A 22,125-nucleotide genomic window follows, 5' to 3' on the forward strand; every position below is an offset into this window, starting at 1 on the left:
ATATGCGCCAACCGAATATAACGTAGGCCTACTCATTCACCCGTAAATTAACTCGCGTCATTTTGTAACTTGGCCGCAATCACTATAAACTAGACATCATTAGGGTCACAAAAAACAGGTTACAAAAAATGCCATGCGGGTACATGGGAATTAATTTCTCCTGCTAGACTAGCCTACTAGGTTGCGCCTAAAACATATCCAATCTTAAAGACAATTTATTCACGTTTGTTTGATACTGAAATGATTATTTAAAAAAATCAGTACCATTGTGTACACATTTTTATGTGATGCTTCAAGGAGCACCACCAGATGTCCCCTATTCCCTGTTTAGCAGCCTGCGGCCTGTGAATACCGCTAGGTAATTTGCTGTTCAGCGGATGTCATGTGAGGAGGGGGGTCCTCTTCAACGGTAGCTTGATGTTAGTGCTGTTCAGGGCTGGACTAGATGCAATTTGGTGTGATTGTTACGGTGGCTCATTCTCGCGAGGTGAGCCCAACCTTAGCCATTCCCTTTACTCATTATTGAGTGGAATCTTTTCTTCCGCCAGGGTATTGCTCAATGTAGCCTATGATTTCTTCAGTCCTGCTCATCACAAGAGGACCGAAAGTAGAGGGAGATGCGCCGACCGACATCTCGAAGGGAACGAAACATGTAACCAGGCATTTGGAACGGCACCTGATATCAAAGGACCTGAGTGCTTTCCCCATTTATGCACTCACTATTATTTTTTATTAGGCTATAGTTAGTCTTCATTTGTCTTTGCTTCCTGGAGGCTTTCCGTTTGGATGTAATCATCGACACAAATCTGCAATAATGAGCGAAGAAATATCGGATATTCCGAAGGAACTGCTTGGTAAGATAACAACCTTGTAAAACAGCGGTTTTACATTTTGTATGAAAAAAAAAAAAAATGAAACTACACTGAGCCAAGTGTCTTTTGTTGGTAACGGGTATGCAGTTGATATTCTGTACTACTTTGGTAGGCTACTGAGTTTGAATTGGTAGGCTACGAATTCCGTGAACAAAGCATGCTTGGCGATTTGTGCGTGCTGGTGTAAGGTATTGTGGCTACACTGCACGTTCTTGCTGGATGGTACTTAGCTTAAAGGGACAGAATGTGTATTTCTATAGCCTAAAACCCTTTCCTGAGTTGACAAATGATAAAGTGGCTGTCATCTCTGAGAATTCTTGGTTTTAATACACATATGCATGTTAATATATGGGGCACTAAAGACTCAACGGGTCGCTGTTATCTCATCTGGAAATCTTGATGTTGCATTATACCGGATAGATGGAAGTAATTACAATTTCGGGAACGACTTAGTATGGCATCTACTCAGAGTTGTGGAGGATCTAATTCTTCGAGAAGTTCTGTTATTTATAACTTGGAGAATTTCGGCAAAACCAATATTAGTCTCGTGCAGGTTACGCCATATCAGCACTCTCATTGTATAGCTATTAAGAATATCTCTGACCCACTTCGTTTCATTACCTACTAACAGTTTTAAATGTGCACCTTTTATACGAATAGAAGCGTATTTCCATATTGTTAAATATGTGGCATAGCCATGGGTATTATTTTGGCCGTGCTAACAGTGCAGTAGGGCAGTTGAACTCTGAGCGGAGGGACGTATAACCTGAGCGTTTAGTGGATGGGATGCACATGTGTTTTCGTTTTGGGAGTCAGATTATTTGGAGAAGAAAACAATTGTTTTTTTTTCATATTAGATGGATGCAGTTCTCCAGAATGATACAATTCTACATCAGGCATGTAGCCCACATCTGTATACCCGTGAAGAAAAAATCTTCGGTTTTGAGTTTTCTATTTAAGCATAACTTGTTCACATTTTATGGCTCAATTGTTTTTGTGTAATGCTTTGGCTCCTTAGTTATATGTCTGACTATGCATTTCCTAATGGAAATATTTCAACAAGACTTGTTAAAGAAGACGGCAGCTGAGTGAGTTCTGCCTCGGTTTGCCACCACAAAGCCGACTGCATTCTTCACACCTGTGAAGTGACAGTGATTTTTGTGCAACATGAGCTTACATTCACAGACACTTTCAGTGTAATAAGATAACCATACTAGAACTGTGGTTGTTTATTAGGCTATTCTTTGAAAATATTTGAAAATACAAATGGTTTGTAGTCTTATGTGGATGCAATGTGTGGATCCATGTAGGCTATTATTAAACAGTTCCTTAATTATGCAAATATTGATTTTAATTTTTGACAGTGGTTAGAGATGGTGGATTTTCAAAGCATGATCATCCTCCTTTCCCTGGATTACCTCAGACCCTATTTAAAAAACTGACTGTGTCTGAAAATAGTTTTTTGGGATTTTTTTCTTTGAGATGACTGAATTCATTGACCATTCTGAATTTTTACTAGCCAAAATATACAGTGCCCTCCAAAGGTATGGCAAGGGTAGAGTGAAATTATTTTTGCTATAATTTTAAGGCATTTGGATTTGAGATTATAACCGACACAAGTACAAAAAACCAGCTTTTATTTCTTGGTATTTACAGCTTTTATTTCCTTGCATATACATCTATTTCTCCCCTTCCTGATTTCCTTTATTATTGCATATTTGTCACACTGAGTGTTTTCAGATCTTTAGGCAAAATGTGACATTAGACAAAGTGCACCTGAGTAAACAGAAAACGCATTAAATGAAAAAAGTTATAAAACACCCATATCACCCATTTGAAAAAGTAATTTCCCCCTTTGCTTTTAATTACTGGTTGCACCACCTTTAGCAGCAATAACTACAACCAAACGCTTCCTATAATTTGATATCAGCCTTTCACCGTTCCATCGTTGTGGAGGAATTTTTTAAAATTATTTTTTGCAGAACGGCTCAGACAGGTTGGTAGGTTTTTGAGCATTAACAGCTTATTTCATGTCCTGCCACAGCATCTTTATTGGGTACAAGTCAAACCTTTGACAAGGCCACTCAAAAACTTTAATTTTGTCTCTGTTCCGCCATTCTGATATGGAATTTGTGTTTTGGATCATTGTCTTCTGCATAACCCAATTATGTTTCAGCTTCAGCTCATGGACAGATGACCTGGCATTGTCCTTAAGAATTTTCTGGTACAGAGCAAAATTTATGGTTCCATCACAAAATGCAAGTCGTCCAGGTCCCAAAGCAACAAAATATTCCCACACCATCACACTACCACCACCATGTGACTGTTGGTATGATATTCTTACTGTGAAATACTTCATTTGCCATATGCCAACGTAATGGGACCAGTGTTGTCCAAAAAAATATTAGATGAGCATTGATGTTTTTCTTGGTTCATAGAGGTTTCTACCTTGCTACTCTTGCACGAATCCCATTTTTGCCCAGTATTTTTCTTTTTGTGAAGTCATGAACACTAACGTTAGCTGAGGCTAGAGAGGCCTGCAGTTTTTAAATGGGTTTCTGGGATTTTTTTGACTCCCTGTATAAGTTTTCATTGCATCCTTGGAGAAACTTTGGCAGGCCGGTCACTCCTGGGAAGAATCACCACTGCTCTAAGTGTTCTCTGTTTGGAAATAATGGCTCTCAGTGTGGGTCAGTTGAGTCCCGGAGTCTTAGGAATGGCTTTATAAGCATTTCCAGACTGATATAGCCTAGACTACACATCCAGAAGTATTTGGACACCTGAACATCGCACCATATCACACTGATGTTGGGCATAAGGCCTGGCAGCTCCTAAGGCCAATTTTTTATGGACCTTTCTTTTTGGACTGGGGTTTTGTCATGCTGAAACATGATACCGTTTCCACAAAGTTGGAAACACACAATTCTCTTCAATGTCATTGTTGTAGCATTAAGATTTCCCTTCACTGGAACTAAAGAGCCTAGCCCAAACCATGAAAAATAGCCCCAGACCAATATTCCTCCTCCACCAAACTTTACATTTGGCACAGTGCATTCTACCAAACCCAGATTTATCCTTCAGATGCATAAAAGAACATTGAGTGTCTAGTCTTGCTTGTAGCCTTTATTTTCATCTGTGGAGGTTTCATTTGGAGTCAGAGGCATACATCATCATGAAGACCAGAGAACTAACTATGGATGGGAAAACAACTAATCTGTAAAATGAGAGGACAGAAGAATTAATTAAGAAAGATAGCACAAAAACTGGTTATATCAAGTACAACAGTTTATAAAGTCAATGTTGATGACATTTCAGCAGATTTCCAATGCTTTTTTCCCACAATTTATGTTGCGCTACAAACCAAAGTCTGTCTTTGGACTGCTGCCATATTAGCATAAACCAGTTGTGTTGGAAAGGGGGAAAGATGTCCATAGAGGTGGTGTGTGTAGTGATTGTGGTTTCCCGAGCATGCTCTTACTGTACAGTAAGTGTTAACAAGAACCAATCAGCTGCATAATGTGCAAGCCAATGAGGAAGGGAAAGCAGCTCCATTGTTTGGCTGGTCCACTGTAGCAAGGCCAGCGAGACCCAAGAAGAGAGTCCCCATTGTTCCCTCCAAGCCCACAGAAAACCCTACAAGGCTGTCACCTGTAATGTATGTGTGTGTGAGTGTGTGTGTATCCGTCTCTGTGTTTGTTTGCTTGAGTATGTCTGTGAATGTGTCTGTGTAAATGTGTCTGTCAGTCTGTATGCTTGTGTGTGTGTGCGTGTGTTTCTCTGTGTGTGTGTACTGTATGTGTGTGTTAAGAGGCAAGCCACCAGAAACAACTTTGCTATTGTCTTCAAGCTGCGGGCGGGAGAGAACCACCAGTTAGAATAATTTGAAATGTATATTTTTTAGTTTCACAGTGGCTAATTCAATAACATGCAATAATAATATGCAATATTTATAATCTAAGATGTGCAAAATGTCTATTTGTTTTACTGTGCAGTCACTCAGGGCAAATTATAAAAGGTGTCTGACATTACATTAAACACATTCATGTTGGGTATGCTCAAGTTAAATCGTTCTGTAGTGTTCAGGGAACAATGATAGTGCTCAATATCATTAAATATTCAATGCTCTGGACAGAAGTCTAGATCCCGTACCAACTTTGTGTAAATAAGGGGTGCGATATTTAGTCTTATCCATTTAAATGTCTGTGTAAGTACTAGCAAACCTGATTATGTGTACATTTCTGTCACATTATTAACTCTCAATAGACCTAGTGAGTCTCTGTCCTCATTTGGAACCAGTACTTTTGAGTTGTTTTAAAATGAGAGGTTTTATGAACTAAGAACAAATACTTGCCTTTTGACATGAAATCCAAAGAGGCTCATGTTGCTTTCACCTGTGGTGCATGTGGTTTTCTAAAACATGTTGTCTCTTGGTTGGTATTGTTGCCATTGCTGCATACTTTCTGCAGTATGTCTTTACACTTTCTATTGTTTCTCAACCATTGTGTTGTATTTGTATGATTGTAATCTGACCAATCTAGCCTTTGTTAAATCTGGTGCAGCACATCAAATGCTAATCACTGTCCAGTGGTCCCTGACAAAGTAAAATCAAGACAGCAAGTTCAGTAGATTATGATGCCTGTTGTTGTGGTCCTCACAGAAGATAGTGTTGATGGTTTGGATTGGTCTTCTTTTAGGTTGCACTTTAACTGAAGTTCTTCACTCATTCTGTAAAGACTCATTAGCTGTGCACTGAGTTGGTGCAACTTAAAAACAAACACAAGCAGGTTTCCTGGGAGAAGTAGCAACAGGTTGAGTGAGGAAATCTTGCAGAATTTGCGGGTTAGTGCGCTGTTTGTTTGTGTGAGATCTCAGTAAACACAGACTCTGAAATAAAGATTGCGGCACTAAAAAGCAGAAATGACCTAGTTATTCCAGATGTAAACCCAATGGAGAAAAACACTGCTGGAGGAAAGCTTAGTAAAACTTAAAAAAAAAAAAAGGTTTGAACAGGAACATGGAGCCTGCAGGTGATATGTGTTACATTTTCAGTCTATAGGAAATGAAAATGACCTTCAAGATATTGCCTACTTCAATATTGATTGAGTGCATGTGTCATGTAAGAAATGCATTATTTAATTGGGAGGTTGCTAAGTTCAGCATTTTTTTTTTGTAAATCGTAGAATGAGTTCAGCACAAAGAGTTCTATAAAACGCATCAATAATTAAGCACAAAACCACAGAGATTCTTCCGTGTGTTGTACACTCTTTTAATTAGTACACTTGAGCCGACTGACAGTCAACATTATTTTCTTTTGCATTTACATTCATCTACTTTTTCCCTACCAGAGAGCGTGAAAGATGCCGTGGGTCGGAAGATCAAACTCTCCGTCAAGAAGAAAGTTAAACTGGAAGTCAAAGGGGACAAGGTGGAAAACAGAGTGCTGGTGAGTTTTGTGTGAGACATTTTATGATATGTTTAGTCAAATTTTGTCACTGTCCCTTTTTTTTGTCTTTCGATCTCACCAGCTCTTTCTCTTTGCCCTGCTATCTCCCTCCCTCTCTCCCTTTGCCCTGTTCTCTACCTCTCTCTGTCCTTCCGTCCTTCCCTCCCTTTGCCCTGTTCTCTATCCCTCTCTGTCCCTCCCTCCCCCTTTGCCCTGTTCTCTCCCTCTCTGTGTCCCTCCCTCCCTTTGCCCTGTTCTCTCCTGTCTTGTCGAATGAATGTTGGTTTTGTCAAGGCTTTCATGGTCGGTGTTTAACATGCACGGCAGGGTGGCTTAAAAATGCGTAGAGCCCTCGCACTGCAAAGCAGCGAGTGCTGTTGAATTTGAAATGTCATTGGAGGTTCTTTTTGGAGGGGGGAGATTGCTTAATAGGACAATTCAGATAAATCCTGTAGTAAGGAAAATGGCTTCTTTCCACATGGGTGGAGAGCCGTTTGGTTATGACATAACAACAATGGTGTGGAGGAACTTGACATTAAGCTGTGATTAGTTTTGCTCAAAGTTCCTGTACTTTGGAGATAATAAGGCCTAGTAAACAGTTTTTTTTTCAAATGCGTCTCAGTGAGCATTACACAAGTTTTGTATTGAATAATTGATTTCCAGTTATAAAAAATGCATACTATCATTCCTTTGAATGAGATGAAAACTCAGGATATTTGTGGAAACCGCCTCTGTGTGTTTCTAGGTATTGGGTATGGTAGTAGTTAATTGTATTCAACAGTTAAATCAGTGAGGCACTGCATCTATAACTGCATGCGTGAATGTATGTAGGATGTATCAGTCACTTACCTTTGATGCACACCTATAAAAAAACAAGGTGCTCTGGTTTCAGCACAATTTCTCCTGCCTCTCTAAGTAGTTAGAAATGCCTGATTCGCACTACATGATTAAATTATTAAACATGTGATGGGAGTCTGTGGCCTGTATGGGGCCAGTTCAGCTGTTATATAATTGATATGGAGAAATACAATTAAAAAGTAAAAAAATTTGAAATTGAGTTAAACAATAACTGTTGTTGACTGTTGCAAATGGATCCCTTAACCTTGTTACCTGTGTTTTTTCTGTGATTTCTGTAAGTATCAAGTTCAATGGTCCACAACTAATGACAGATGTATTGTTACACTTCTCATTTCTGTTGTGTAGTGTTGCTGGTAAAGTACGTCATTGGCTACGTTTTGGTTAGACGGACAGTCAGCATATGTGAATTTGCAGTGGCGTGTCTTTTTTGAGGGACAGAGAGTGAGTCTCTATGAGGCTTCCTCACACGGTGGAGTAAAATGTCAAATGAAAGGAGAGAGGGTGATTGCCTGAGCTCCTACACTGAGCCTTCTAATAGCCAGGGCTGAAGTGAGACCTTGGTGGGGGCTGGACCAGCAGATTAGTGCCAAATCAGTGCTGAAGGGGGTGAGACCCACAGAAATGACTGTGGCAGCAGTGACCTGTTGATTTTAAATCATGTGTGACAGTTTGTTCTGTTTTTTGTTTCCACCGTGTATCACATACAAGAACTAATGGTGACTGCTCAAACTGGAGACATGAATGACCACTCAACAGCCATTTTTCTGAGGTCGGCACAAACATTTTAGAGGCTGTGGGCAATATCAGTGCTTGCCATTATTCAGTCAGTGTGGTAGTCAGTCGAGGGTGCTCTTAAATGGATGTGTTGTAGAACATTAAACTGGGCGTAGATTATTATGATTATAACAGTTTTTGAAATGATTCCTGTACCAGGAGGAATGTTATTTTGAATAGCAAACATCTCTACTTAGGGATGGGTGATATATCGCGACAAAAATTATTTTACAAATATTCAAAAATTCACTGAAATCACAGCTCCCGTTTAGAGATTTCAAAATTGCTACAATTACTAAAGCCCTCATTGGGAACATAGATATGTGCTTTATGGGTCAGTGCCACTGTAGCTCCATAAAGCATTTACATATTTGTAGTAAGTAGAAGAAGCACAAATGGCCTACAGCCAACCAAAACAAGAAGCTGCTTGTTTAAAAACCAGGATCAACCTTGCAATTGCTTTTCCTCGCTGGTGACAGCTATTGAAAACAGATGATGGTGACAGAGATATAAAAATAACAAGCACGGAACCGTCCAGACCCACGGCGCGACTCACTTCCGCAGACACATTTTAGCTGGCACCACCTGCGCATGTGTCCCACAATACGTCTCCCAAAGGTTGTCTGGCAGTGAGTGAGTGAGTGACCACAATTTGCCATGCATAGCCCACGGCGGCAGGTCCTGCGCGCCGTGGGAAAAACAGATAAATGAACACAGAGTTGAGTGGGTGGTGTTGAGGACAGAGGAGACTTCTTTCATTGTAAACACAGGACCACAGCAAGGCAAACGTTCCTGCATATTTATGCATTTAATATGTCAAGAGGTAATAACAAGAGATAACCTACAGTTTGTAATATTGCAGCAAATGGATGTGCTCAGAATGATGTCAGGTGTCAGCTGCAGTAAGAATTCCAATCCCTTAAGCAGCACAGTATGAACTTACCATTAGTAAAAGTTAGCAAATATAGGCCAGCACCCCAAATGTAGTAGACTATTTCTTGTTAACATGACCTAAGTATACATTATTTTATTTTATTCATTAAAGCTGCATTTGAGTACAATAGTAGGTCTAGACTGTTGAATACACAGTATTCTGACTATGCGGTGCAGTATGAAAAACCTCAAAACTACCATTGGATTCCCAGTAATGCGGTGGACAGCCCTATTAATATTTGAAAACATTCCCAGCTGTACAAGTACAGATCATGGTCATGATAAACTATATTAAACTTGTATGTGCAGCAGTAATGAAAGTGAGAGATCACTGTCATTATGAGACCAATAATCTGAGGCAAAATCGGAGGACCTCTACTGTGGGGTGAGACATTACCTCACGGCTTTATGTTTGGGTGACCAATGGAGCCAGTGGACTGTGTTTTCACACAGTGATACAGGCAAAATCTTTGTAATTGAATCCCTACAACCCAGGGCAATGCCAAGGTTTGTTGTGCCTTGAACCTTGGGAATATTAGTCACACATTAGGCACTGGGAATAGGCTGAAGTTGTTTGGGTCATTCCTCTTTACAGAGATGTTCTTATCTGATTTTTCTTTCGATTTTTGCTTTTGTCTGTAATTCATCTAAAGCCATATCCCAGTTTTTTGTAGTCTCTAACCGTGAACCAGCCGTGATACTATGTAGGACCACATTTGACTGTGGATGTTGGTATTGGCTGCAATTACAGTTAGCAAGCTGTTTTTGCATGCTTATCTGATTCTAAGAGTTTTTCTGTGTTTTTTCCCCTGCAAAGTGTTTAAAAAAGTGGCAAAATATTTGGGGAAAACCAAGGCTTGGTTTCCTGTACTGATTCAATATCTTCAATGTCGTTTCTGCCTCTGTTGCTGAATGGAAAAATTTTGGTTCAAAGTTTTTGCTGTTCAAGATGTAAGAAAATATTTGTGCAGGTAGTGGTAGGGCAAAACACATGCCAGTAGTGCCCTTCTGACTGCTACTTAGTGGGAGCTGTGCTTCAAGCTCAGAAATCTATCATCTGGATATCAGTAAATATCAGTATTATTATGATCAGATGGCTACCATGTCATTCCATCACCCTCCCCTGAAGCATTCATTTTTTGATGGCCTATCATTTCAGCATTACTGCGTAATTCTTAGCTTTGTGCAACACCTTTTAAACATTGCATTGCTCTAGACTTTCATTCAGAATAGGAGATTATTTTTTAACATTCTGGAGTTGCTGCCCTGCCTTTAAAGACTTTACGGTATTCTTTAAGTAATTTGGGAGATAAACGTTCCCTCTGTGTGTGGTGAATGAAAAATAAATCATAAATGACAGACAGATCAATAAAAAACCTCTTATCAGAAGAAATGACAAGAATCTATCAATTCTTTAGTTTGCAGTGAGATGACCGATCCGTTCAGGCCATGGGGCTATAGATTTCAGTCCCTGGGGCTACCAGGCAGGCTGCTGTACAGAGCTTTAGGGTGAATGCGCTCATAAGTGTCTTACGCAAGGACATACAGCTCTCTGGAAGGAACGCATTCCTAAACCTCGATGAGACGGAGACAAGGGTGTTGATTTCCAACCTCCCTCCTTAAGGCCTGGGTTAAATGCATGCCTTATTACTGGGTCATTTTTCAGTTAGTTATTGTACTGTTTTCAAAGTGATGGTGAATGGGGTTTACCGGGTCTCAAGGAGCAGTACAATATGCAAGTGAAGGGAAAAAAGGGAACCGTGTGACAAAGGAATTATTATTATTATTATTATTATTATTATTATTAATTTGACACTGGAAGCAAACTGGTATGGAAGAAATGGGGACAGTATTAACCAAGTAATAAGGAGTAAGAATGAGTATGGATGGCTAACAGGGTACATTCATTCAGGTGATGACTGTGACTGGAAAACTGAGTTTCCATGTTATAACTGTCAAGGGAAGAACAGTAGGGCTAGGCACCTTCGTTTCCAAGCCAAATCACTGTGTCCCTTTCTGCACGTGTTTATTATTGTTTTCTTTGAACTGGCTATGATCTGTGGCACATTTAAGTAGTGTTTTGCAAAAAATGAGAAATAAGAAATGTAGCAACCATACCGGACAATATAATAAAAACAAACTTCAAATGGAAAGGAATATGGAGTAAAACAGAGTATCTAATAAGGTTAAATAAAATAGAATATTAGAAAAAAAGAGAAATGATAAAATTACTAAAATAAAATTAATATGTCACTGTTTTTCAGAGCAATGACATGCCCCATGGTCTGATATGGAATACTATTAGTGTATAGCATAGTCCAGGGAGCAGAGGGGCCAGGGGGATACGCACCATGTGAGCTAGAAAAAGACAAAGCGCCACCGTCAAGGTGCATGCCAAGATAAAGGCAGAGAACGGTTTGGTTTTTTTTTTTTATGAAGCCATTTTTTGGTAAAATGTGCAGATGTTTTAAATTTACATTGTGTTTCAATAAATTATCCCTGACGAGGCATGTTGGACAAGCACCTATGATTACACCTAGAATGGAACTTAAGTAACTTATCGTTATTGGCGGTTCTGCTCATTTAAGCAGTTTGTTTCTGTATATACTGTAAGTAGATCTGATTTTTCACTGTCAAGGAAAGATGCATTGGATATAATTGCTTTGAGCTATGCAATTTGCTACTGGCACAACAACTGAGCTAGTCAGTTCCTGGACTGAGAAGTACTGACTTGCATGAAATCTCCAGAATAGACGGACGATGTTGATCCGATGGAACGCTTTTTTGAAGACAAAAGTACACTGGTTTTAGTGTCTTGTCGATGACGTTGGTGATGCAAATAGGCATAGTTACCTTCTTTTCGAAACTGCACAGAATCCTTTTAGTAGACCCCCAGCCAGACCATGACTCTCAATGTTGGTGGAACCATCATTATGGCTGCCCCCCAGACAGGACCTACTTCCTCAGATATGACATTCAGACCCAGATTGTCTGCAGCTATGGGTGTGGCCACTGAAGAACCCAACACCCTGCTGGTAGCCTTGTGATCAGTGCTAAGGACAACATTGCATACTAAGGCCCTTTCTACCAGGGTGCTGTATGCATCCCGCTGGAATTGTTTTTCTGTTTGTAGTGTGAACCAGGTTGTAAATCCGATACAGTATGGAGTCCCAATAGTGCATTTTCTTCAACACCTCCTTCAAGGCAAGTTAGCATCCATATTTAAGGTCTATATGGCTGCTATTTCTGCTCCACATACTCCCATTAACATTCACTCGCTTGGGGCCAACAACCTCATTAGTAAATTTCTGAAAGGGGCAAGATGGCTGTGCCCTTCCAAGCTGTCCCATAGCTCTCCTTGTGATTTGCCCATAGTGGTTGAGGCTCCCTGCTCGCCTCCATACGAACCACTGATGGAAGCTGAGCTTAAGTGGCTGTCATTTAAGATGGAATTTCTCCTGGCCATTACGACAACTAAGAGAGCGAGTGAAAAACTGACAAAGCTGCTGCTGTTACATTGGATTGCGGAGGTTATCACCCTGGCTTATGCACATGCTAACCGCCCCCCTTCAGGTGTGGTGAAGTGGCACTCTACCAGTCTCATTTCTACATCTTTGGCAGCCTTAAGGGGTGTTTCTCTGTTTCAAATTCTGTGCAGTGGATACCTGTACTTTGCCATGTGCATTTTGAAGGTTCTAGAAGGTCAACATCGCTTCCCTGCATGTGATGGGGTCTGAGATTCTGCCAGTGCACCTTTAGCCCTATTCGCACGGGACTAGTTTTACCTGGGGACCTCGTGATTTTGAAATTACCCCCCACGTCTGTGTTTCGTGCGGCGCATTCACACCGGATAAGCAAAGTCTGTATTTTACTCAAATTTACTGATATTATCCCCCCGGGTATGATTGCAAATGTCAAGGCTCTGCTCTGCGTAACAGTAGGACCCAAAATCACCGAGATGCTGATTCGCACAGGACTAATATTATCACATGACCTCTGTGTTTGGTGAAATATGGTAGGTAATTTGCGGTGGAATTTTTACTTTACAAATTACGGACATGGCAGATTCGCACAGGATTAAGATCACAGACGACCTCCGCAATTATTACAAGTTACTAGAGGTCCCCAGGTAATACTAGTCCCATGCCAATGTCCCATGTCCTCTTACTTGTGACCTTGTTGGTATTTGTCATCCAGGGCTTATGCACCACCTCTGGTGGTCATCCAGAATTCATAGAACCACGGTTGCATCCATAACTAGCATTCACACTTCTGTTCATTATGAGCACGTAATTGCTACATGGGTGAAAGAAGGTCACGAGAAGTGCGAGGTTAAGGCCGTGGCAGTGACCCCGACCTCGAGGTCTCCTGTATTTCTATGAAGTGTTTACACAAGTCTGCGCTTTGTTTGGTTAATGGTATAGCACTCTGAGGGGGAGGGAAAGCGCCTATGTTTACCGACCAGTCTCGGAGAACAACCGTGAACAATCCTATTTGTTTTGCCTTTCATGTGCTGTGCTGTTTTGCTCTTTCTTTCCTTGAGGAAATGGCAGTGGGCCCAGCAATTAAATACTGACTATTAGCTTGGCTTGTTCGCTTCCTTTGAATCTCGGCATAAACAAAGCACACCACGGAACAAGGAGGTGTGTCTGCAGCGGTTTGTGTTAGCTTCTCCGTGAAACACAGGGACACCGTGTCTAGCAGGTCTCGCCTTCTTTACTCTGGCTCTTTGTCTGTTCTATTTCAAAAGCGGCGGTAGCGTGCATCAGCCGGGGCGGTTTATTTCATCTGCAGTTGAGATCTGCTGGTCACGTTCAGAAGCTAACACCTTATTGTTTACTGACACCTTTATTTTTTATTATGTCTGCCTGTCTGTTCATCCTTAAAAAACATCTTTAATTCTTCAAATTTGTTCATAACATCACAGATTTTGGTAATGAGGGTTTACCATTTCAATATCTCAGTAAATTACACAATTATACTCAAAAGACATATTTTCTGGAGCTTGTTTTCAGTTTATGAGCACTGGTCTTTGTGTTTGAGGTTGTTGAATGGCTGCCCTTGGCAATGATAACAATGGTTTAAAAAATCTAACAAAATCATCTAACCTTCTCATTCTAATTATCTTGTAGAAATAACCTCTCACAACATAAAAGCTGAGTCCCCCTCCCATCTTACTTTGAATGCAAATGACTGATTATAGGATGGTGCTGATATTGGCTTCTTGTTGATTGAAACATGGTTCTGAAAGAGGAAACTCGGAATAGATGCAATAGATGCAGCAATTTTTAGAGAAAAATTATTTATAATTCACTGAGGGTGTGCAAGGCTCAGGTCCATGGTTTCTAAAGTATGGTGTGGATTGACACACACACTGTCTCTTTTTTTTTTGCTTGAAATTGTCGCTACTTAGTGGGGAACACCATTATCCACATTTTCTTACTGAACGTATGGTTTGGCCTGGTTAATTTAATTTTAGATTTTGGTCAGTTCATTGCAGGAACTTACAGTTCATTGCAGCTGACCTTTACTGTGGTATATTTTTCTTAGGGAGGAAGGGTATTCTGAATATATCCTCCTCCTTTAGAACGTGGAACACATGACTTGCATCATTTTTCCGGAATTTATGCTGACTAGGTAAAGACATAAATGTTCAAGTAATAAATCCCATCAAAAGAAAACCGAGTATATTGGCTGAAAATTATATGATGTGGTTCTCCCACACAATTGCACTTGTTCAGAGCACCCACACTTGATCTTATTCACATCCTGTTTGACCCTGCCAAGTACGCCTGCTGATGTTTCCTGGTCTTAGACCCTGTGCTAAGCCCTTCCTGTGACTCCCATAACCACCTCAAACTTTGCACCGACTGCACATGGTCTTGCTTGAAAAAAAACATATTTTCGGTACAGTTCTCTTGTCATGTTTCTCCTTCTGAAGAAGACAGAGGCAGACTCTCTGTGCCCACACTCTGTAGCCTTGTGGCTTGAAGTGTAACTGAGAGCTTTGAAAAATAATAATAGACACTAAATAGGCCATTTGCACTGTCCATATTTTCAATTGGTCCTTTTGTTGCATAATAAAAGGCTTATCACTCTTTAGCTGTGTCATGGACGGGGAAGATGGGCTCTCATGTGAAACTGATAAAAGGAATAGAAAGGGGGAGCAGACACCTTTTTTCTCCCTGTGAAACCTGTGTGAAATCTCAAAGGCGGCTCAGTTATGCTTTCAACCTCATCCTTTCAAAGCCTGCATGCCACCGTGAGTTTGGCGCTTTTTATAGCTAATTGAAGTCATTTAAATAAGCTCCTTTTTAAAATGAATTGTGAAGATGTTCTGGTCTACTGGACAGCATTGTCACTTGGGTAATATTCTCACTGAAGTTGGCTGAGTGGTATTTGTGATTTGCCAACACCAAGTGTGGTTAAGGGGTCAGATGTGTATTCTGGCATATTGGGCTTTTCCTGCAACATTCCACACATTGGTGCCATGCTTTTGAACTGGCTTTCTCTGCTTGCCTTGACATGACAGCAAAGCTGGAGTTTACAAAGTACTCTGACAGGCCTGCCATATGTCCTGCTCTGCTGGGTCCTAGTGCCCCTTCCACATTGAGGTAGACACATCTAATCAGATACTGACCTTGGTTACTTGTGAACTAGCTATTCAGAGATTCACATCCTCTTTTGGATGACCCCTTGTTCCATTGAACAATTGTTATGGTTATAACTTGTGTTCTGCATCTATTGTAGGAATTTGAATGTCATTATAGTTCAAGGCAACTGCCACACTTGGGAGTAGTGTATTAATTTTGAAAACGTCACAATTCTTGAGTACTATGAATGAGTATTAATAATCAAATTTAATAATGCATAACTATGTCAGCACTTCGTCGCTTCTTTGTCTACGCATTTGGGTGGGCTCGTATGAGTTCTGATAATGTCAGAACAAATTCAGAGAACAAATTCATTTGAATTAAGCAGGGTTGTTAATTTGGCTACATATTGCTTGATTTTAAGAACAATACAACATTTGGGAATGACTTCTTTTAACATGTTTTAATGTTTGCAGTGTTTATCTTTGACAGTGTCTGTATTGGGCATTCAAATTTGCCATGAAATGGTTGAGGATGAAATCAGTATTTATTTGATATAAGTACTTATCACAAGTGCGTGTTGTAAACTGTGAAATGTGTGAAAGTGTGGTGGAGAATTCCAGCTCAGGACTCATCAAACTAGAATTAATTGCTGATATAGAATGCATAAATAATATGAATATATTGATTTATCAATGCACTTGTATAAGGCTTGACAGAGGTTTACATCACAAATATGTTGATGGTGATCACACTGCTATTAACTATTTATTAATTTGCCTTTTTTGCTCATTCTTGTTTTTACTGGGCCTGTGTAACATGGGTACCATGCTGTGCTGTGCAGTATAGCAGCAGTGTTGTGTGGAGTGTGATTTTGAAATTGTGACTGCACTGCCCAGCATCTCCTGCCACTATGCTGGACCCCACACAGAATGCTTTTATATGTTTTGTCTATTGATTTGATTGGGTCCAATGTTTTTGTACATATGATGTTTGTGTGCGCACATCGGGTGTTTTTTTGGTTGCAGGTGCGCATTTGTGCGTGTGTGTATTAGTGTATGTGTGGGGCGTGTGTGCTTGTGTACAACTGCTCTAAGAGGGGCAATACAGCTCACAGCACAAGGTGTGATTCATTGGGCCTAAACCCAAATCCTCTGACAGTGACTGAAAAGCTCATCCTTATCTGCTCCCACACACCTGTAATGACCCCCAGGGGACCCACAGATCCAGCTTTGCTCTTTACAGATATTTGGTTTATTTATTTAATTATTTGTTTGCTTTGATAAGTTCATGTTGACACTGTTAATTATATATGACGACATCAACCTGTTGTAATATATTGAACTAGGTTGGATTTTTGAGTTGAATGGCTTTGATGGCTGGTAGCAGCTAACATGCTGCATTTGTAGGTCTTTAAATCTCAGCAATGTCCAAAAGTGTGTACGGCATTCCAAATCTTCTTTGTATTTAAATTGAGAAATTTAGCCTTATTCCCTGGAATGTTCCACCTGAAATGGTGAGTCTGTTATACATATAGAAAATTGCATTTCTCATACTCTGCTTCCTGAAAAATAAATAATTATCTTACTTTATGTTGTGCCTAAAGGTTGAACTTCTGCCTTTTAAGCTTGCTCTTATTATTTGGTGAGCCGTCACCCTGAAACACCTGTTGAATCGTTTGATTTTTTCCATTGTGGTCAGGAATTTTACTTCCCCTTTTAACATTTGCTTCTGGATTTCATATTGCACTTGTGGCTTAGAAGAATGTGTTGCTTTACTACTTTTTTTGGATAAAAGACCTGTTGTAACCAGTTAAATTCAGTTTTGATCTAGGCCAGGAGTTCTCCGCGCCCCTGACAATGACAGCACATTGGCTGAGGACCCCCTCGTAAAAAAAAAAAAAGGTTAAATCTGAAACCTTTTTCAACATCCACTATAGACTGCAATACAGGGAATCATTATAGACACTAGTACATGGAAAATGTGTACATTTTGAATATTATGAATATTACATGATTAAAATTTTGAAATTAGAAAATATGTAGCAAAATTTATAAATGTAGAAAATAAACGAAATGTTTTCATGATTTCCTTTTGTTCTGAAGATAACTTGGGATATTAGTTTGGGGACCCCTGACCAAGGCTGTGTAGGTTTAGTGAAGTGTAACTATTCTTGTAACACTGTCAAGTTTAAAGCCTGAAGAGTCTTGAAACAAGTGCTCAGAACAGTAGACTCATCTTTGCGAGCTCAGGGAACAGAGATGTGCATTCTCTGCCCTCTCAGAAGTATCAATCTTCTCTGAAGTCTTAAGGCCGCTATTGATCCGGCAGGATTCTCAAAGGGCTCTGACCTTCATTCTTTTCAACTCAGGGAAATTCATTCTCTTCCGCTTCATATTCACCTTGCAGCATATGCTTTGAAATGCTTTGAAGTGGTGGGAATTCACCTTTGAAAGAAGGGCTTGAGTTTTTTTGTTTTTTTTTCTTATTAGATTTTGTTGTCCTGGTCTTAGTAAAATTGAAGCGCGTTTTTAAATTAAATTTGAATTTTACTTTTCCCCTAAATATAATGACTGACAAGGTAGCCTCTGTGAGGATAGATTGCTGCTATTCAGTATATGCACAGACACAGTGCAGTTCATAAGTATTTGGACAGTGATAAAATTTTTGTTGTTTTGACTGTACTCCAGCATGGATTGGATTGGAAATGAAAGACTAAATCAGCTCTAATTAATTTAAGGGTTTTTACATCTGTTTCCAGTGATCCATGTAGGAATTGCAGCTTTTTATTATGCATGGTTCCTTCGTTTTAGGTCTGTATAGCTGTGTGTTTGCCTTGACATACTTATGTTGCATTGGTCTAGAATGGCTGACTGGCTGGTGCGCTAGGACCACTGCTACAGCTGTCTAGTATTCAGATGCCTGGTTTATTGATTTGGGGAATTGACACATCTTGGATGGTTCACCTTCGCAGACGGTTTTTTTCCAATTAAATCACATGAGCTCACCTAATGCATGCAGGATTTATATCTGGCTTTATCTCTGTATTTCAGTCATTGGAGCTTGTAGCTTTTTGTGCTGATAATTTAACCCCCTTATACAATGCCCCCAACCCCCCCCCCCCCACAGATGTCTGCAGTCTGTGACTGGGCTTTGCTGGCGTGCCAGTCAGGTGTTGAACCTAGACCCACCCCTTCTGGCACCATGCGTACACATGAAATACTGATAGAGCTCGTGTTCATTTTCCTTGTTAGCAATTTGTTACTCCTGCTGATCTTGGTTAAATTGCTCCTGGTATTAAAGTATGAAAGCCCTTGTTAATTGGTTCGTGTTTTAATCCATGTTTAATCCATATGTGAATGTGCGCTGTGAAAAATGGCCTTCTGACTGAAGATTTCATCTCATCTTCCTTGTGAGGAAAACTGAAGCTTAAAGCTACAGAATAAATCCCATACCAGATCCACCTCCAACCTGCATAATGCAAGACATAGGCTACTTGCTTAAAATATTTATAGTAGTTACTGTTGATAATAAATAATAAACTTTATTCATAAAGTTCTTTTCAGGTGCTTTTCAAATACTGTAACAGAGCAAAGAAGATTAATAATGAACACCAAGGAATAACAATCAATTCTTGTCCCACTATTTTTTTTTATTCACTTAATTTCTATACTGTTCACACTTCACAAAAAAATGTGGTCTTTTGTGACCAAAAATATACCCCTCTTGGGTTCATTGTGGCTGTGTTAAGGAATCTTATGATCATATATCTGAGTTCTCCTTTTTCTGGGTCAGATACCGTTGTGGGCTGGGTTTTCAATACAGTACGATGGGTTGGAATAATTTCCATTGCAGTTCAATTTATCAGTAAATTAATGGCAATTTAATTCAGTGCCATATTGTTCTATGATGTCTTTCCTCAATTCTTTTAAATATTGATCTATTTTTGTTGTAAAATCTGAATAATCAAAGCTGTGATAGCTTACCAGCCTGTGTTTTCTTAATCATTAAAATCATTGATGTAACCTGATCCTCGATCAAAGATGAAGATGGGTGTGTGTCTTTGGGGCCGTTGCCTGTGCTCTGGCAGCAGCCACTCATACCTGAAGCTCATAGTATAACGTGCTGAGTATGTGGCCTTCTGGGAAATAAAATCTAATCCTCTTACTCAACGTCAGTCAGATAAACCCTCTCATCTCCAAACATAATTACACACAATTGTGTCTCAAATAGAGTTTATTCCTTTATCAAGTGTAAGAGACTTGACACTAATGAAGTCTCATTGCCATATTGAAAGTGGTAGGCCTGATAACAGCAGGGACACTTTGATTTGCGTGTGATAAGTGGTGTTCCTTGCTTTTTTTCTCTTTTTTTTGAAAGCTTAGCTGCGTTATAGGCCTTTCCCATCAAGCTGTCTGAGGGGGCACACTGGCATGCTTGTCCGCCTGCAGACTGCAGTCCTCTCTCCCTGCTATGATCTTATAGCCGATTAGGCACTGCCCTGCAAGGGGGTCAGCTGCAGTCTGAACTCTGCTCAAAGGGCTAATATTTTAGATGGCAGTGCCATCAGGTCAGAGCTTGAGATATTATTACATTTCCTTAGTCTAACTGAATATTTGATAATTATTGTGGAAACAGGATTTTTTTCCCCCCTAAGCATTTAGTTGGGTATTCACTGTACCATTTCACTGGCTCTGTGAGCGCGGCCTTATTCAAAGCTGGAGAGAGTATGTGCGTGTGTGCGCGTGTGCACGCATGTGTGTGTGCATGTGTAATGGAGCAGGGACCTTTCTCCCATTGTTTTTGCTTGCAAGGAAGGATCCTCTAAATTAGGTGTGCGCTGTCAAAGAAATGACTCTGAATTATTCAGTGGCAACACCGGACGATGAAATTCAGTCTGCTTTTTCCATTGACTGAACCTGTAGCCCATAGTGCGTGCGAATGACATTGCTGCTGCACTATGCTTGGATTCATCAGCCCAATAAAACTTCTGTAACAGATAGTTTTTATGTCCAGTTCTGAATGTTCGTTGGTTTGCAGTGCCAACCCCTTTTAACTCCTTTGCTTTCCTGGCCGCTGCTGTTCAGTTCACTGTTTGTGAAGAGCTATTTTCGCACTTCGACACCCGAGCGAGACAGAGCCGGAGTCCTACATACATAAAAGCGGAAGCCTGCAGGGTGATCATGTGCTGCATCGTAATTGTTCCTTTATGGTATAACAAGATGGCAATGAAATACTTATTTCAAATGCTTTGAAGGCAGATTTACCATTTAATTACAGTGGTCACACAAATCATGTATGTATGTATGTATGTAAGTGTCTCTTTTCGAGTGCCCTTTTGTACTGAAGCTCTGTAACAGTAGCTCATCTCTCCGGCTGAGCTGGATGAAGCTGTAATGTACAGTAAGTGAACAGGCTCTTGTGCACAGAACTTTTCTGGGGTTAAAAGGATGTCCCCCAGGTGCTGAACAGGACGGGATACCTGTGGTTGGAATGTCAGGCTTGGAACAGAATGGTGGGCAGCAACTTTTTTCTCTCGTTGTAGCAGAATTTAATTTCCTTCTTATTTAAAAGTGCTGTGTACAGGGCTGGGGGGGGGGGGGGTGAGGGGGCAGGGTTGGGGAAACAGAATGTCTTCATTCTTTCTTGTGCCCTCCTGTGTTCAGTCTTTGCAGCCAGGAAAGGTTGAAGTGAACGTCAGGCTGCTGCCATAATTGCTTTTCCTTTGTCATTTTAATTTTCAGGAACTGGAGATTGATTGCCCCTCACGTCCATATCTGTCACCCGTCATATTTATTTGGATATTAATCTAACCCACGATCAATATTTCATACCAGGACTTTCAAGCTTGCTCCACGAGCCCCTTTGAACGCAGCGTGTGATTACGTTTTACTGCTGCGTGCTGTCGAGCGCTAGCGTGAAGAGAGGAGCGCGGGGTATTTCTCTCCTGTGTGTCAACTGCAGCCTGCGGCGAAAACGCCAGCCCTGCGCATCGACCCGCCAGAGGAACCGCGTCTGGCACGCGCGGCTGATCCATCGGTTCCTTTTACCCCGTCATTCTGGGGGCAAGGCGCTGAGGCCGGCTGGTTTTCGCTTGAGTACCGTCAAATTTTAAAAAACCTCCGGCATACGTGTTTTCGCAGCGGGTTCCAGTTCTGGCCCCTGAGATTTTAGTAGGAGTAATGAAAACTAGAAATGTTATGTGAAAGGTTTTAGCGCGATCCCCACCTCACATTCCAGTTCCAGCGCTTACCTCGACAAGGGTTTGAGTGTTTGCCTGACTTTGGTTGATGTACTACCTCCCGTTTTTGGCCAAAATGGAAGAATGTAGTAATCTGTAATGAGCCTTGAAACAGTTTTAAGTGAGGCTTAATTTAGCAAAGATTCCTGAAAATATGATCATGCTTTATTGTGAGCCTCTGGTTGGAAAGTTAAACAGTTAAGGTTGAAAGTTTTTTTTTTTTTGAGGAACAGAAACTATCACCGGGAGGTCAACACCAGGCAGGTGAACGTGTAACGGGAAGTCCCTTTGTGTAACCTTTTTTAAACCTTTTTGTTTTAACTCTCAGGACGAGTCAGCCTGCTTAGCTTGCTGTTACTGTACATTGACTTATTAAATGCGGAAGCTGAGTTCATATGATAACCGGTTCAT

General features: G+C 40.5%; 1 protein-coding gene across 2 annotated transcripts in view; it reads left to right on the top strand.

Annotated features, from left to right (window-relative positions):
- Positions 1-374: 374 nt before the first annotated feature.
- The window catches only part of LOC135256652 (F-actin-uncapping protein LRRC16A-like), a 104,063-nt gene continuing 82,312 nt past the window's right edge, over positions 375-22,125 (top strand). Inside the window, exons 1-2 of one of the 2 annotated variants that reach the window (XM_064338626.1) lie at positions 375-854; positions 6,218-6,315. In XM_064338626.1, the coding sequence (XP_064194696.1) occupies positions 815-854; positions 6,218-6,315 (138 nt within the window). In that variant the 5' untranslated portion in view covers positions 375-814. The remainder of the gene's footprint in view (positions 855-6,217; positions 6,316-22,125) is intronic. The other variant, XM_064338617.1, reaches the window with a different exon arrangement.

This window comes from Anguilla rostrata, chromosome 1 (assembly GCF_018555375.3).
Source record: "Anguilla rostrata isolate EN2019 chromosome 1, ASM1855537v3, whole genome shotgun sequence".
Lineage (NCBI taxonomy): Eukaryota > Metazoa > Chordata > Actinopteri > Anguilliformes > Anguillidae > Anguilla > Anguilla rostrata.